Source organism: Acomys russatus, chromosome 27, assembly GCF_903995435.1.
Source record: "Acomys russatus chromosome 27, mAcoRus1.1, whole genome shotgun sequence".
Taxonomy (NCBI): Eukaryota; Metazoa; Chordata; class Mammalia; order Rodentia; family Muridae; genus Acomys; species Acomys russatus.
In genome coordinates this window covers 14,063,476-14,081,748 of record NC_067163.1, presented here as the reverse complement: position 1 = coordinate 14,081,748, position 18,273 = coordinate 14,063,476, and the positions used below count along the sequence as shown (strand labels likewise).

At 48.4% G+C, this 18,273-nt stretch overlaps 1 protein-coding gene across 1 annotated transcript in view; it reads right to left on the bottom strand.

Moving 5' to 3' along the window:
* The window catches only part of Ank1 (ankyrin 1), a 175,543-nt gene that overhangs the window by 61,640 nt on the left and 95,630 nt on the right, over positions 1–18,273 (bottom strand). Inside the window, exons 3-6 of the mRNA XM_051170036.1 lie at positions 4,450–4,548; positions 2,376–2,474; positions 1,473–1,571; positions 950–1,135 (exon numbers count right to left, since the gene is read on the bottom strand). Coding sequence (XP_051025993.1) covers positions 950–1,135; positions 1,473–1,571; positions 2,376–2,474; positions 4,450–4,548 — 483 coding nt within the window. The remainder of the gene's footprint in view (positions 1–949; positions 1,136–1,472; positions 1,572–2,375; positions 2,475–4,449; positions 4,549–18,273) is intronic.

Here is an 18,273-nt window from a genome sequence, read left to right as displayed (position 1 = left end):
TGGTTTCTCTGTATAGCTCTGGCTGCCCTGGAACTCGCTCTGTAGACGAGGCTGGCCTCTAACTCATAGCAATCCACCTGCCTGCCTCTGCTTCCCAAGTGGTGGGATTAAAGACATGCACCACCACTGCTAGGCTCGCTCAGGGTTTCTAAACATGTTAACAGGGACCCAGGACCCGACATAGAAAGCAGGCTTTGGTCAGTGGGAAGATGCCCTCATGGCAAGCTGTATCCAAAGCCTTAGAGCCACCTCAGAGTGCCTTCCAGTCTTTGCCTCATGGCCAAGGTAAACTATACACTGAGATCACCTCTCATGAAGAGGTTTTAGTCATCAGTGAGAAGGCCTATGGTGCACACGTGACTGCCAGCTCTGTAACAGGGTTTGTGACTCAGCTACCTGGCTGGAGAGTGCTCCACTATCTTCCTTCTCCACACCCTCAGACCACACCCAAATGGGCCCCAGGGACAGGGATGTGGTAGACTAGGTGGAAGGACGGGCAGTATGGGGAAGTCAAGCAACATAGCTGACTGAGGGACAGCCAGCGGCCTAACTGAATAAACAGTGGCTAGGTAAAATATCAGAGAGTAGGGCATAGCCACCCACATCCCCAGGAACTCCACTTTCTGTCTTCCTCCTCCTCTACAACTGGGCATGATGACTTTGTCATCCATCAGGGGCAGCAGGGAAGGAAGAGGTGACAACCCAGAGCCCCCATCTGAGGTACAGTTTCATTCTTAGGGAGGCCCACCCTGCCCTCCTGGGTGCTGATTTGGGATGCCCCAAGTAGCCAGAGCCATCCTGGCATAACCTCAGTATTCTCCAGGGACTTACGGCTGACCACTAAGCCCCAGGCACTGATGACACAGCTGGGAACTAAAGATGCCCTTAGCCCATAGTCCTCCAGTGCCCCAGCCTGCTTCCCCCTGGTGTACACCCTGGATTCCTTCACCTTGGAAAGCACATCCGGGTTGGGGTCATTCTGCAGAAGGACCGCAGCCGTTCGTGTGTCATCATTACGGGCTGCGATGTGCAGGGCAGGGAGGCGCACTTTCCCTTTTGTCCCATAGTTGATGAGGTGAGCCACCACATTCTCATGACCCTGCTGTAGAGCCACAGCCAGTGGAGTAAAACCATCCTGGTCAAAGGAGAGCAAAGAGATGGGGTTTCAAAGTCCTTGACATCCTCTAAGCTCAGCTCAAGTGCCACTTCCTCCACGAAGCCTTCCTTTACCCCCACTTTCTTCCTCTGTGCGCCCACTGTGTCTGCATTCTTCTTCTTTTTGCACTCCGTTTTCCTTTACTGTATGCTTGCAGTCTGCCTGTGTGGGTAGCTGACCACGTGGGCCAGGTGTTTGTTGTTTGACTATGTGCTAAGGAGGTCTGAATGGACATCATCTGTTTGCAGTCTGACTGTGGGCCATCATCTGTTTTGTGTACCCAAGACACTTCCAGCACATTTCCCAAGGGGCTTACTTCAGTGGCCACATTCTGATTGGCTCCATTCTCCAGCAGAAACTTCACCACCTCCAAGTGATTCTCCTGGGCAGCCATGTATAGGGGAGTAAAGCCTTTCTGTAAACCCAGAGAAGAAGACATTAAAACAGTGGAAGAGGCTCAAAAGACAAGTGGAAACCCTCTTTCACTTGGAGGGGGCGTGGCTCTCTCTCTTCATACCCCCACTTTGCCTCTGGGAAATTATTACCAAAGGCCAAGACTCGGGGGGGGGGGGGGTGAGAGGAATCCTTAGAAGTGTTTCCTCTTCACCTTTTGAGTGAGTCCCTAGCTCACACGTTCCTCTACTTAAAGGGTTACTTTGTGTTTAACTAGGTGCACATATCTGTGATGTGTGGGTGTGTGCACGCACGGATGGGGAGGCCGGATGCATCAGATCCCCTGAAGCTGGAGTTACAGGCAGCTGTAAGCCACTTGATGTGGAGAGCCAGAAACTAAACCTTGGTAATCTGTGAGAGCAGTATTCTCTTCCACCTGCTGATCCAGCCCCCCGTCCTGCCCCTCTACTCTCATTTCCTTTTCACACTAACCAACCAAGCCTTACACCCTTACCCATATGACCCATACATAATATATGATTTTTCTGGTCTGTTTAACCAAGATGGAGTCCACAATGACAACTCACCATGCTAAGGATGTGTAGTCTAGCCTTGGAAAATTAATGCAGAATGCCTGCATCTCTGCTTGGAGACATGGTATTAATAAATCTAGTCCTAGCTATAGTGTGTGTGTGTGTGTGTGTGTGTGTGTGTGTGTGTGTGTGTGTGTGAAGTACACAGCAGCCAATTTGTCTTCTATGTAGCATAAAAGAATTATGTAAGTGAAGAAAGGCTTTGCCTACAGTGGGGACCAGGAAGCCGTTACCTGAGACTGGGCATTGACATTGGCTCCATAGTTGACCAGCTCCCGGACCACCTCATCCTGACCAGCAAGGGCAGCGATATGCAGAGCAGTGTTCCCCTTCTGAAACACAGAGGCAAGGGATGGAGAAGGTTCCCCTCAGTCTCCTCAGGGGACCATCACAGATAGGAGAACAAGGGTGCTAGCTGTGGAGCCCCAAGGCAAAAACAATTGAGTCTTCAACCAGCCAGTCACTGATCATGAAAAAAAGCACAGGGAGTCATGTTCCTCTTCTCTCTGACACACCATTACACACCACACACATGCACATGCACGCACACACACACACACACACACACACACACACACACACCAGCTGCAAGCCTCAAGCAGGCCTCTGGACCTGTGGGGGAGTCATGGGACAGGGGTGTGGTCCTCTGTGTTCCTGAGGAAGCAGAAGAGATTATTTAATTTTATTTTGATTTACAAATACCTGATTTCTCCACGTTTAAGGAGCCATAGAACCTACAGGAAGAGGAAGGTTGGGTTGTCACTGTGTCTATTTAACACCCCCCCAAAGAAGGGCTCTAGTTTCTGGCTTCGCGAGGAAGGAGAGGAGGCAAGGCATCTGTCTTACACTTTTCCGTTCATGAGCCCAGCTAAGGAACTGCGGCAGGTTTTGGTCTCTTGCTTTGTTTATTTTAATCTTTCCTAAGCCTGGGAGAGGCAGGACAATTTCACAGTCTACCTGGAGTCTGCCCTAGCCTAAGGTTTGAGGTTCTCCTATTTTAACCCCACTCTTCCTCTATAGCATTCTAAAGCTTCCCTGGCTTATAAATGTCTATCAAAATAAGATCTACTGAGCAAGTATTCATCACAAAATGAAAACCAAAGGGCAGGATGTGGAGAGAGTGGCATTTACTCAGCTCTTGGGAAGTACCGGGGAAGAGAGGTTGCAGGCTGTGGTCAGGTACACTAGAAGCCAGTAATTGCCCCCTCGGTCCCCGGGAAGAGCAGGTGAAGCTATCGGATGTCTGTCAAGGGGCTGGAAGGAAATGCCACCCCCAGAGAGCAGCACAGCTCACTGCACAGGTGAGTGAGCAGGGAATGACGTGAAAATTAGAGAATTTCACCCTGAGAACAGATTCTACCTTCATAATATTTTGGAAGTTCACTTCATATAAATTATATCTCTTCTCTCTATATCGTTCAGCTGCATTTTCTGCCTGAGAGGTGGCAAAATGCTTGCATGCTGCAGACAGCTAAAATCAAGGCTGTGTTCAGGAGTCTCATTAACAGGCATCACACAGGAATTGAGGGGTTATGGCAACTCTGGCAATGAGACAGAGACGTGGGGAGATGGAGCTGGGAGGAGGGCGGGCAGTATGAGACAGAAAGAAGATTTTTTTTAATGTTGCATTTCCATAAGAAGTAAAGGTCGTTTTAGGGGTTGTAATTAGGTCAGTGGTAGACTGTGCTTACCACGCATGAAGACCAGGGTTCCACTCCTAGCAATGCAAAAGTCATATTTTTGCAATCTATATTTATTGATGCTTCTATGCCAAATAGTTCCTGATAAAAGGGAGTGCCACTTCAGGTAAACAATCAGGGAGAAAATAGATTTATGGGTGAACAGGAAGATTTGCTAGAGAAAGATAAGCCAGAAAGATCAGACTTTCTTCAGTGACAGCACTGTCACAGTCACTATATCCCACCTAATTCTTATGCCAGGTACTTTATATACAGAGCTCAGTTAATTTTAACACCAATCCTGCAAATATGTGACACAATCCCTATTTACAGGAGAGAACATTGAGACTTTCCAGTGCCCAAGTAACTTGCCTAAAGCCACAGAATGAGAGACATGTCAGCTGGGGCTCAGTTCTGGAGCTTACAGAGCTCCAGGTCCCTGTATGAAGCAGTAAGAAGCCACCATAACGGGGTCCTGTGTGTTCAGATGGCACTGGGGACTCGGAGAACCAACCAGGATGTGATGAGTAGCACCCTGGAAACCCAGGACCATGTTCAGGCTGGTTTCCAAGCTGCAGTTTGAGAAGATACACAAAGGCCCACAGACTTGAATTTCCAATGTTCTTACCTTGGTTGTCGTTTCTAGAATGATCTCTTTGTGCAGTAGTTCAACCACCATCTTCACGTGGCCTTCTTTAGAGGCCAGATGCAAGCCGTTCAACCCGTTCTGAGAGGAGCAGAGAGGAGTGGGGAGGTTTTAGTTAGTGACCCCACCCATTCTGCCATCCTAAGGACTGGGTGAGGTGTGTGGAGGAAGGGAAGGCAGAAATGCAGGGACGCTGGGTGGGTAGAGCTGACACAGAGAGAGCTGCCTACTAGACAATAGCTAGGGAGGCTCTTGGTACCCCAAGGTCAGAGTACCAAGGAGCAGGAGAGCAAAGACAACAGAACTGTCACACTATGGACATGCATCAAGTACAAGAAATCTCCCTCAGAACCTACAGGGGAGCCTGCAACTCTGACCCTCCTCAGTCCTTAGGCTTCACTGGGGTTTGGAAATGTTCAAAGGCACAGATGTTGCAGGCTTAAAGGGGAATACAGAGCCCTCTTTCTGTCTCTTACTTCCAAGCTGCCAGAGGCCAGCAGCCTCTTTTGCCACAAACTCATCCCAAGATGTACCATGTTAACACAGGCCCCAAAACGATGAGACCGAGTGGCCTTGGACTAAGATCGTGAGTGAGAATAAACCTTTTCATTTTACTAACTTGATTTTCCCCAGGTATTTTGTCACGGCGCTGGAAAGCTGACCACTTGATGATTGGGGTGGTTGGCATGGCTTCAGCCCTGGTGAACTTTCATGCAGCGACAAGAAGTAGGATGTCACACCAATACCTGCTCAAAGACTGTGGGGGCTAGCCCATACGTACCAAAATAAGCTTCAAAACAGACGCTCTGAGAGCAAAGTGTACCACCTTGGCTACATGATTCCCTCAATAAAACAACAACAACAACAACGGGTGCTAAAACAGCCCCTAAGCTAACTTGCCTTTTCAGGTGCCACCAAAGAGGCCACATCCACCAATCAGCCTCCAAATCCGAGCTCTCACCAAGGTGTTAAAGCTCTGGTCAGTCTGTGCTGCCCCTAAAAAGCCGCTGGGCTCAGGATGCATCTCTTGGTTGTTACTTCCTGCCTCCTGTTTTCTGACCAGTGTACTTAAAGGCTCTGAACCCTTCTGGGAAAAATCTGATGCCAAAAAGGGCTGGTGAGATGGTCAGGATGGTAGAGTCATTTGCCATCACACACCAAGGCCTAAGTTTGATTCATATGATAGAATAGAGAACTGACTCCCTGAAGCTGCCCTTTGACTTCCTCATATGCTCATCGGACACATGTGCCCCTCCTCCAAAACAAAGAGTTTTGTTCTGTTTTTGTTTTGTTTTTTAAGTACTATCTAACTCTGCAAATGATTCTGACACCGTGATGGCAGGAATTTCAATCCCATGGCTGAGTAGGCTCCATAAAGCAGGCTTTTGACAATCAGGATAATGCTTGACCTCTGCCTGTGATATGAAGTCTCTGATTCTCCTGTTGTGAGAGTCCCTGCACCCTCCGCTCCAGAAATCCCCACTCTTCTCTTGGGTCAGTGCATATGTTCGGCTTCCCACTGAAACACAGCTCTTCCCTTGGGGTCAATGCAGCCTCTCATCCTCACATGACCATTGGAAGAGACTCCTGGCACTACACTTCAGGAGCAGGAGAGACAGGAGGGTTGCAAGGCACTCTCCCTATGTGGTATTTAGACCAGGCCTGCTCAACCAGCAAGCAGCCAGTGTATACAGCTGGTCATATCCTTATAGGGTTGGGACATTTCTTACCAGATATGAGTATGTGTGAGTGTGTGTGTGAGTGTGTGTGAGTGAGTGTGTGTGAGTGTGTGTGAGTGAGTGTGTGTGAGTGTGTGTGTGAGTGTGTGAGTGTGAGTGAGTGTGTGTGTGTGTGTGTGTGTGTGTGTGTGTGTGTGTGTGTGTAGGTCACATGAATATACAGATGAGTGGGTGTCACTAAAGAGAAGGTCCCTTTTCCAGGAGTTTCCTAATGAGCACATGCAACTCTGGCTAGCACCATATCTTCCTCTTACAGGTTGTGCACAACACTTACTGCAGGGTCCAACACCAGCTGCTGTGGATTGTTCATCCCACAGCATGAATAAAATGATGAGATCAAAGCTAGGCCACAGCCAGTACTGGTGACAGGAGAGAAAGGGCTGAAGACAGGCAACAGTCTGGACAGGAAGTTAGGGCAGGGGTAAAGAACACCAGGCACACACAACCCCACTGTCTGTATTCAGTTTGCAAAGCATAAATTAACTAAAGAACCCCTTGTTGCCTGGCGTGGTGGCGCACGCCTATAATCCCAGCACTTGGGGAGGCAGAGGCAGGTGGATATCCATGAGTTTGAGGCCAGCCTGATCTATAAAGCAAGTCCAGGACAGCCAAGGCTACACAGAGAAACCTTGTCTTGAAAAAAAACCCAAAAAAACAGAAACACTTGTCAAATGAGAGGATGCTTGGGGAGGTCCCAGCCCTTCCTGCAGCGATTCCTCTTTTGTGGGGAACGTCTAGCGAGAGTTTAGCTCCCTTTTTCAGGCCTGTAGACTGAGATCTACCAACCCTAATCTGGAAGGCTCCAAGTCCTGGCATGTGGGAATCCTGGGATCTGGTGGTGGGGTTGTGGTCATAGCTACACTCTGCTTACCACAGGAGATGGTTCTGGTAGCATGCCAGCGAAGATGTGGCTCCTTTAGTGCTTGGCTTGGCAGCACTGCCACCTACATGGTGGGTATTGATTGGTCCAGAAATCCTCAGAGCTACAGTGTGGACCAACCTAGGACAGATGGTGCTCTGGGATGCCTTGGCACTGCTCTCTGGAGTCAGTGTGAGGATTCTGACCCATAGGGATGCTGAGTTTCTGACCACAAAAAGCTGGAGGCACAGTGTACTAGATGCTTTGGATTCTACCTTTCATTTGCAGCTTAAGAAATCAAGGCCCCGAGTGGCTAAATTAACAAAGTCACATAATTCTTCTATATTACAGCCACATGAGAGCCAGCCTGGTTTTGAATGGCCTCCTCCTAGAAGCTAACTCACTTCTTTTTTATTTTTATTTATTTATTTATTTATTTATTTTGTTTTTTTGTTTTTGTTTTTTCGAGACAGTGTCTCTCTGTATAGCCTTGGCTGTCCCGGACTCGCTTTGTAGACCAGGCTGGCCTCGAACTCACAGCAATCCACCTGCCTCTGCCTCCCGAGTGCTGGGATTAAAGGCGTGCACTACCACGCCCAGCTTCACTTCTTTTTTAATCAGATAAATAAAAGCACAATTTTCTTCTGATTACAGACACAACAGTCACCCCCAAGGTTCTGGCTGTGATTGATCCCTGTGGTTCCACTCACTGTCCTGGTCTTCAGGAATCTCCCTTTCCCTCCCCCCCCCCCCACCCCCCCCAGTCCACAAGCCTTCCAGAAGCCTACTCCTAGCAGAACCAATGGTGTTTTTTCCAAGAGGGTCTATCTAAGTAGGTCTGCATCCCAAAGTGTGTCTTGCCCTCTTTTCCAGATTCTGCCTCTGCCACCTCTTTCTCCTTTACAACTTAGTCTTTCCGTGGTGTGTGTGTGTGTGTGTGTGTGTGTGTGTGTGTGTGTGTGTGTGTGTGTGTGTGTGTGTGTGTGTTTTCACATATGTGTGGAGGCCTGAGGTTAATGTCAGAAATCTTCCTTGATCATTCTTCAACCTTATATTTTGAGGTAGAGTCTCTCAATGAAACCCAGACTGAGTAGGTATCACTAAGCAGCTTCCTGGGGGATGCCCCCAATCTCTGTCTTCTGAGAAAGAGACTGGAATGGCAAGCAGACCACCAACGCTCGAAGAGCATCTATGCTGGGTTCTAATGATCTGAACTTGAGTACCAAGTGTGTCAACTGCTGAGCTATGTTGCCAGCCCTCATGTGGTCTTTATACGTTACCTTTTGATGATTTGAATGTAATGTCCTCACCTGAGCCATGGAACCAAAACACACCCTATTTAGCACAGCCAATCAGTGCCTGCAGGAAACTCTGGACTTAGTCCACAACAAAAGCGGAGGTGCAAATGCCTGCTGCAGATGCAGTTGTAGCTGCTGCTGCAGTGCCACAGACTGCTGAGTATTGACCTGATCCCAAACCTTATGAGAGCCAACAGTGCCTGGCAGTATGCTGTAGTTGATTAAGACACAAACTTTCACTTGAAGAACTCACTGTGGCTGGGGTGATGCAGGGACAGATACATACAAAACAAGTTCCTTAAATGTTCCTACAGGTGTGCATGAGACTGTAGCATGGAGGGGATTGGGCTACTCTCTGGGCAATAGTTTCACAGCCAGGCTGCCAGCTCATGTAACACAAGAGTGTGACAAGTTCATTTACAATGGCAAAATGAAGCCGGCATATGTGACGCTAAGTTTTAAACCCACACACTAGCACGTCAGAGGCCATGCTCCCAACCCTTTTCATCACGTGCCCTTCTCCTTTCGTGAGGAAGCCGGGCTCAACAAGTGCACAAATGCTCCAAGCTTCAGCAGGTGGATGGATTGTTAGCAGTCCAGCAGCTCAACACCAGAGGCTCAGTCTCCTGCTCTGTGTTCTAAGGAGCCGCTAACTTACTAAATGCATAACTGGTCTACATGAGAGACTGCTTTCAATACCAAAAGGGTGTCCCATGGGTAAGTACCGAATTTAACACTTTCTTTTTATTTAAACAGATTCTTGAAATTGTTTGAGTGTGAAGAGGGAGGAGAACAAATTATGTGAACTATTTGTTCTTTGCTGTGCCTATGGACAGGGATGAACTGTAATTTACCACCTCTTCATAGGCAGGAGCCATATGCTTTTACTTTAGTTAAACTGAATGTAAGTCGGTTGCCAAAAGCAAGAGGCAGCCTGCTGGATCTCATCTTCTAACTTGAGCTACTCGTCCAACCCTCACAGACACTTTCTCTCGAAGCCAAATGGCAGGCAGGGTGTCAAGGGGATTAGGCGTGGGACACATCACACAGCTCTTCTCTCAAATGACAGAGCAGAGAAGATAAGCACAAATGACTTCAAGAGACGTGAGACTAGAAGCTTCAGCTAAGTGAGACACGGTTAGCTGCTCATGGCCACTTTCAGCCATGCTGTCCTGCAAGACGCTAACCTGCCGTCCTCTTCCCAGAGGCCCTTGCACTAGACTGTGGCCCCGTGCGTAGACCACCTGAGACGCATGCTGTTCGCCGCTCACTGTGTTCTTTTCCCTCTGCTTTAGCTTGTTTTGACTTGAATGTTTTCTACTGATCTAGCTTAAGTTCTGAGTCTCATCATGGCCTTTCTCTATCTACCCATGCTGTGGCTAGAAATCTCCTTTATTGGTAAGAGGGGTTTTAATCACTGTATTGCATTAAACTCTTCCTTGGGCTTTTTATATTTATGCTGAAACTCCCCATCAGTTCACAAATGTCATTTGTTTCTCCATTTCAATCATCTCAGTGTTTTCTGAGTCTGGTTCTATTGACCGCTTTGTCTCTTGGTCATAGTTTGTGTTTCGTCTTATGCGTATGTTGCGTTAATGATTCTTAATTGACAGCAGGTGTCATGTATAAGAACAGAAGATGTGGAACACACACATACACACACACATCATTTATGGCTGGAAACAGATTTGGTTCATCTGTGGTGTGGTTAGTGGGGAATGGGAGCTGACATGGATTTGAGTCTCGTTGTGTCTGGTGTATCAGCCTCCTCACTCCTCTCAAAGGAAGCTGCAGTCGCCATGACCTAATGTAGGGGTCAAGGTCCCAGAAGGTGTTTCTATGTTCCTCAACCCCCAGCTTCCATCCGTGCCAGGCACCTGTGCCTCAGACAGACCACCTCTCTACCCGTGCCTCTCTCCTAGTGGCAACGTGTTCCTCCTGGTAGCATAGACTGGTCGTGGGAGGCAAATTCTGAGCCTCCATTCCACCTCCTTTACTTGGCCTTGTCTGTGCTGGGCTTGGAAGGGTGTTCCTTGCAGGTCCTCATCCCCATTAGCAGAGCCAGAGATCTGCTTGTTACTGGGCTGTGAAACCTGGGCCCAGGACAGTTGCTGGCCTCCCCAGACTCCCAGGATATCCAGAGGTGCTGACACAAACCAAGCAGAAGGGTCTCCTGTCCTCCAGTGGACACAGTCTCTACTCCCCTTGGAAGGACAGCGTCCAAGTGCAGTCTGGAGTGTGGTAACAGGTCTAGAAGAGTCTGGGGAGCCTGCATCCATTTATCACGCGCTGAATACTCAAGGCCTAGGGAGCATCTCTATGGTGTCTCATACTTCCCATGAGCACCCAATCAAGGATGAGCTCAAAAATTCACCACAGATCCCCTGACCTCTGAGAGTTGTCAGGGTTTTTCCTAGCAGGGGTCTCTGCTTCTGCACCCAGTCTACGTGGTGATGTGGGCCTCTCTGGATGGCGTTGGCGCTCTGCAATCCAGACTGCCTGGTTGCTTTTACTCCCTTAGCTGTATGCCAAGCTCAGGAAGAGTTACAATTTTGTTCATTATCTGTTTTGTTTTTGTACGATTAGGATGACAGTGACATCCTCTGAAGCTTCCACATCCCACGTAGTTCCTATTGGAGCCTTCGAGACCCCTGAGCATCATACAGTTTCATGCCACAGTGGCTTTAGCGGAGGGATGGCCTCTTTGGTGGGCAGACATCTTCACACTACCATTCATGCCAAATTTCATCTCGCGCCCTTGCCCCCTTTTGGGTTAAAAAATGTCCATTTTAGAGCATTCTTCTGAGAAGCAATGTCTGGTGGAGGGAGGGAGCCCAGCGAGGTTAGGCAGCTGCTCGAAACAGTTCTTAAGATAATCTTAAGTCACATTCCGCCTGCGTGACTTAACTTGGAGTATTTTCTTGTACCAACTGTGTGAGATTCCATTGGCAGAAACACGATTCCAGACATTTGTTCTCAGTAAACTGTTCCTCTGTTTAGCTCCTCTGATTGCCCCAATTACACTAATTGATTTCCAAATGTACAAATACAGTTGACATGTCACCGGAAACTTAGCACGCATCCAGTCAGGAGCACAAGGGAAGCTTCAGACAGTCGGCAGCGGGTACCCTGAGGTCCCACGGCTCACGGGAAGTGGCAGGGTACCTCAAAAGCTGATGCTGATGGTCTCAGAACATACAGCCCTCATGCATCCCGTTCACCCATTCCACCCTGTCCGTGGAGCACACAGCCCCAAACTGGGTCCAATGACTAAGAGCTCACAGCCCACACCCCCTAGCCCACTCACCCCAAAGTGTGTCTTAGTTACGGTCACTATTGCTGTGGTGAAACACCCTGGCCAAAAGCAACCCGAGGAGGAAAAGGTTTGTTTGCCTTGTGCTGCCACAGCACTGTGCATCATCGAAGGAAGTCAGGACAGGAGCTCAGTTGAGTCCCCCTCTTCCAAAGCGTCTCTACCTGTTTTAAGCAGTCATAGAACTAAGCAGGAAAAACCACCACCACAACAAAGCAAGAATCAGGCAGCAACCTCACCTAGTGTGGTTGGATCATCTACAAAGAGCTTATGCACCTAGGTCTCTGCCTAGAGCCCCACTCCCCTGCACAGGCCTTGGCTGAGAACCAGGGACAGAAGGCACGGCAGTGGGGATGAGTGTCTCATTTCTGCCTTTCAGAGCAGAAGCGAAGGACCCTCTGAGAAGTGACCAACCCAGCAGGCCCAGGTGGTAATCCATGGAGCCAGTGCTAGCACAGGGAAACTCAGAATGACCACAGGGCAACTTGTGGCAGGAAGTTAGGGAAGATTCCAAGAATGACAAGGATACAACAAAGAAAGTTGAAGTACTAAAGGGACTCCCCTTGTCCCAACTTGGATTTTACCATGAGATGGGCATCGCTGAGGTTCAAACCATTGACTGGAACAGGGTCAAAGATGAGAGCCAGGCTGAGCCTGAGGACCTGCTCCATATGAGATGCTCCTGTCGCCTAAGGTCAAGCATATACCTAGGAAGACCCTTGGAATGAGAAGGGAAGGGAGGGTGCAGAAAGCTGGCAGCTGGACTCTGATGGAATGTTGACGTGGATGCATATGGCAGCCAGGTGGGCGGTCTCCTTACTTGTGCCTTGTACAAATTGGAATGTTTAGGGACAACGGAATATCATAGATGGAGTATGAAGGTCGATAGACAGAGAGAGTGCAAGCAATGGGGACGCAGGGATTCTTTGTGCCGTTCCTCTCAGGGTTTTCTGTAGACACGAAACAATTACAGTCTGAAAGAAGACAGGGGGAGGAGGGAGGCAAAGGTTTAGACAGGCTGTGGGAGAAGGGACCAATTCTCAGTTCTGGTCGACGGGCTTGTATGAGCTAGGTTTTCTGCAAGCCCTTGAGGAGATTGGACCACATCCGCCCCGTCTCTGTTTGCAGGGCCTGTGACGAGCAGCCTGAAGCAGAGTTCTGATGCTATCCAGTAAGGATGTCACCTGCCCTGCATGCCATCAACCCATGCCAAGGGAACAGTCTCAACCTCACATGGATGCTTGCTGACAAGGACCCCGCCACCTGCCATCTTTTCCACTTTAGAGGGTTTACAGCTCTGCGGAGACCACTTGGTGGGGGAAAAGTCTGTTAAAAATATTCCATCTTGCAATTTAATGACTCAGGAGGCAGATGGAGCTGAAAAACTGTCAGGGTTGGGGGGGGGGGTTACCCTTTCCTTCTCTGTAAGCCTGTATTCCTCTAGAGACAGGGGCACTTGCAGAATGGAAGGATCCAGAAGGACTGTACCAACTTAGAGAGGGAGCCAGAGGGAAAGGAAGGAGCTGGTTCTAAGGATTTTTCCTTCTTTGCTTTATTACAGCCTAAATTCACTTTTCTACCCAGGTAGCTCTTAAGGATCACAGTTTAGTTATACTCAGGAGGAGGGGCAACACTGCAATCTGTTTCATTATCTTAAAGCTTAAAGGAACCACAGCAATTTCTGAGCTCTGCCCAGAGGCCAATCGACCTCAGATCACCTTCCCTCCACTGTGTGGTTGCTCAAAACTTGCAGTAGCCTCTTCCATGCTCCAAAATCCCACAGCTCAGCAAAAAACCCACTGCTGAGGTCTCAGGGCCCTCGGGAGTGGAGGGGGAGGATGTTCACGTTAATGAGAGAATGGGCTCCGAAATTGAGCTCAGCAGCTAAGAATATCTCCCATGTACTAGAAAGGTTTTATGTCCGAGATCTTGAGGTTTCTTTTTTAAAAACCAAGAGAGCCAGACCTCCCAAGGAAGGGCAGCAGGATTAGAGGAAGAAGCCTGGGAAGGGAGGAGGGAGGCTTCTAAGCAGGGTTACCATTCATCTCTCTAGCCCCAAACCTACACATCTTGAAGAGAATGGCCTGCCTATCATATGAACTAAGCAAACTGCAGGAAACACTTTGGATACGTGTTTTGCTGGCACAAAGAAAAGCAGGACACTATTCCCACTAAACTGCCAAGCATGGTGTACATGCTGAGGGAGGTGGAGACTTTCAGATGCCCATTCCTGCACAGTTTTGATTTGTCTGTCTGTCTGTTTGTTTGTTTTCAAGACAGGGTTTCTCTGTGTAGCCCTGGCTGTCCTGGACTCACTTTGTAGACCAGGCTGGCCTCGAACTCACAGAGATCTGCCTGGCTCAGCCTCTCTGAGTGCTGGGATTACAGACGTGCTCCACCATGCCTGGCTCACAGTTTTGATTTTTTTTTAAAGCAAAGCATGCATCCGTCTTGCTGTTAAATTTAAGAATTAAAACTAAAACCACATGTTTATCTAAATCCACAGCCATACCACCTTGAACAGGCCCTGCCTCAAAAACTGAGGAGGTCTGGGCCTGGTCAGCACATGGATGGAGAGACATGCCTGCTAACAATGATTTTTTTTTTTAAAGTATCAAGTCCACCACCAAATATTAAGAATTCCAGGCTAAGTCATATGCATCTCCTGTTTCAGTGAGGGTAGCTCTGCATTCATGTCTCCTCCACCAACCAGACCAACCAGAGAGGTTACTGCTCAAGGCTAAAGTTGAGTCAGCGTTCTTAGCAAGTCCACCCGCCTCGCTAGCATGTCCATACTCTACTGTCAAAAGGTGAGCTGTAGGGGAATGTTAATTCAGAACATGGTTGCTCTGGCAAGAGATCACATCCAAAGGCCTTCTAGGTCTGTGTGATCCAGCTGGAATACAAACATGCCTTTAATCCAGGCGACAGAGGCAAACAGATCTGCATTCGAGGCCAGCCTGGCATAGAGAAAATATCAGGTGAAGAAATGCTTAGATTCAGGCGTGGTGATACATGTCTTTAATCTCATACAAAAATAAAGTTAGTTTGTAGAAGGAAGCACCCATGTTTGAAAGTGATGTCTAATTGAGTGGCAGAAAAGGTGACAAGCCAGAGATTTGACAGAATAGGATATGCCCAACTCTCAAGAGAAAAGAGTGGAAAGGGAAGCTACTTAAGAGGCAGTTTTTCAGAGAGAGGAGGCAATTCTTACCAGGACAGTAATAGAGAGATGGGTTGCAGAGAGAGAACTCAGGTGAAGATGGAACGAGTCAGAAAATGAGAAAAAGCCAGAAGATTAGAGCAGATTGCTGAGTTAGTTTGAGGCCGAGCAGAGCAATTCTGGGCCGAGAGAGAAGCCAGATTAAATAAGTCAGCTGGGAGAGGAGCTTGAAGCAGAACAGCTGAGCTGATCCAGCCAGCCCAGAGCTCAGGAAGAGCAAGTAAGGGTGAGATTGTTAAGCAGTAAGTCTCAGAGGCTGAAAACATTCTAGGCCTATATTAGATTGTATAGAGGCTAGAAGCTTCCAGGACTAGGCCTAGGTTAGCAGAAGGAGGCAGTTAGCCTCCCTGACAACAATTGAGCCAGGAGAATAAAAGTTACTATTACAGTGAACAGCACACTGAAACATGTTCTCATAGAACTCAGAAATACTGTCTGTGGTGGTTTGAGTGGCCCCCATAGGCTCATATATTTGAATGTTTGGTCTCCAGTTAGTGGAACTGTTAGGAGGTGTGGCTTTGTTGGAGAAGGTGTGTTATTGGGGGTGGGCTTTAAGGTTGCAAAAGCCCATGGTAGACCTGTCTTACTCTGCCTGCTCTCAGCTTTTGCTCCAGTGCCATGCCTGCCTGCTCACCTGCCACTTACACTCCCTGCCACGATGGTCATGGACTCGCCCTCTGTAACTGTAAGCATGTCTCCAATTAAATGCCTCCGTTTATAAGCTGCCTTGGTCATGGTGTTTCATCACAGCAATGGAACGGTAACAAAGAGTCTCTCCCATCACTTACAACTGTCCACATCTGCTCTAGAGCCTTTGTGCCCCCAGAAGCCTGGCTTTTCTGAGGTCCTCTTTTCATTTGTAATCAGGTCCTAGGTCAGTTGGGCAAATGGAGTGCTTCCTAAAGAAACAAGTTCACACCCATGCAGCCTGACACAGATATAGCTACCCACCCCCCTCTCTTTCTGAAGTTTCTCAGAACTAGAAGGATCATGTCTTCACACTGTGAACTCACAGCCATCAAATCACAACGTGGAACTGGAGGAATTGCCTCCCTTCCTGACTGTGGTGATGCAACGTTATGAAAACATCTCTTACATCCTAAGAGACTAGAACTTTCACTGGGCCTCACAGCCAGAGTTAATAATACACCTTGGCGTCACTTAAGACTGCTGTCCCACTGTGTACTCAAGTTTGTCTTGGACGTCCCATGTGATCAGTCTATAACAAAAGATAATGCTGTGATCATGAATTACTTAGTCTTCCATATCCTGACCCACAACAATGCAAAGTCTGAAAGCAGCAAATACAGAAGTTGAAAGCAACTTCCTAAAATCTACCATAAAGGCTGAAAGCAACCAGTTATGAATGATAGTTGATACGCATGCTTATTGTCTCAGTCAGTTGGAACCAGTTGGAGCCAGTGACTTAACCCCTTGTAAAACTGTTAAAGATTTCTGTAAAGTGTCCCATTCCTTCCCCATGTGATGTGCTCTGCTGTTCAATTAAAAACAGAACAGACACACACAACTCATACAATAGACAGACAGACAGGCAGGCAGGCACACACACACACACACACACACACACACACACACACACACCCCAGAAGGACACAGACACAAGGACAGACTCACAAGACAGCCTTCAGGCCGGCACATATTCAGACATAGATAGAATAGACAGACAGACTTTGGACAACCCAGGAAGCATGAAGTAGAGAATTCAAATCTAGACTTGCCCTTGGCTAACTGGCTCCCAGGGGGAGTGCTTTTCTTCCTTTCCTCAATGTGACACAGACGCGTTATTGGTGGCTCAGAGTTCGTCCATAACGTGTATAATCTGAGCACTTGTGGATGACTCTGAGATCTTTCTTTTCACAGTCACAGCAGGGTGTGGCTGGCACATGCTGATGCCTGACACCCAGACTCTGCACACCCAAGGGTGTTCTCTTGCCCTTCCCTAGGCTCTGTAATGTGGGAGGTAGCACTGCTGGTTACTGGCTATGAAATGGAACAAGACAACTACCCTTCTCTTTCCCTCACTAGAGAGAAGAGAAGAGAAGAGAAGAGAAGAGAAAAGTAAACCAGACCCAGGCAGGTGGGTCTAAGCAGACATGGCCCCTGCTTTGGTGGTTTAGATATCTGGCCAATCCTAGCACAGATACTATATATGGAAGACCCCTTGCCCGTCTCGGCTTCGCTTGCCCTGCACCTGTTCTGGCCACCTTGCAAGCAGAAGTGGGCATTCAAAGTGGCCAGACTGGAGAAGGGCTTTAGACATCCACGATGAGGAAACTGTGCCACACCCCTACATGCAACAAAGAACATCTTCCTTTCCGACTGTCTGTTGGTCCTCGTAATCAGCAAGATGAACATCAAATGGAGTAATTCTTGCTAAGCCCCCCAAAATATTATTTGCCTTTTAAAAATAATCCAGATAGAATTCTCAACAGAAGCTCTAGCAGGCTCCAGCACACAGACAGAGCCTTGCCCCTGCCTCCTCTTCCTTCGATGACAGCCAGACTCTCACTGTACCAGATGTGAAGCAATACTTTCTGTCTCTGCCCCCCAACTGCTGCATCACTGCACTGCACCCAGGCACCAAGGTTTGAAGGTTTTCTGTGACTGTAGAGCATAAGCAGAATTCGGAACTGCGTGGTTTAATGTCATTTATGTTTGCCAGGAAGCCCGAAACAACAGATAACAGAAGACAGTAAGAGGCCCGTCTGTGATGATCTAATGCCAGCCTCCCGAGCTTGAGGAACGCCCGCCTCACCTTCCTTCCCTGCCACCAGGACACTTGCACTCCTCCTCTACAGGCCCTTGTTTTACAGTCAATAGAAGATGTGACATGGGGGCTCAGTCACCTGTCACTGGCCTACACTAGGCATGTCACAACAGCCCTGGAAGCAAATGTGACAGACATCAAACTCTTTTCTGGCTCCTGTGTGGCCAGGAGAATGCTGTATCTGTACACAGCCTTGGGCAGGCTTCTTCCTTGGTTCTTCCAGGGCAAGGTGGTTCAGTAGTGCATGGCCGTCATGAGTGCTCAGCACTGTAGACTACCCAAGAAGGCCTTTTGCTGCTTCGGTGACAAGCGCATGGCCCCCGGGGGTACTATGTTGGCTTGCTGTCTCCAGAAATGAGTCTGCGTTGTTCTAGGAGCTGGCAGTGTGAAAAGCCAATCAGCGCATCCTATGCATCCTATTTTTAATCACTGCAGTCTCCCCACTATGGCATTGGATTCTATAGAATGAGTTCTAGATGTGGCTGGAAGCTGGATGTATCAAGCTGGGACTGGCTGGAGTGTAACCATATCCACACATCCCACCCCAGCCTCACTGTCCTTGATGCTCCCAGACAAGGTAAGTGCT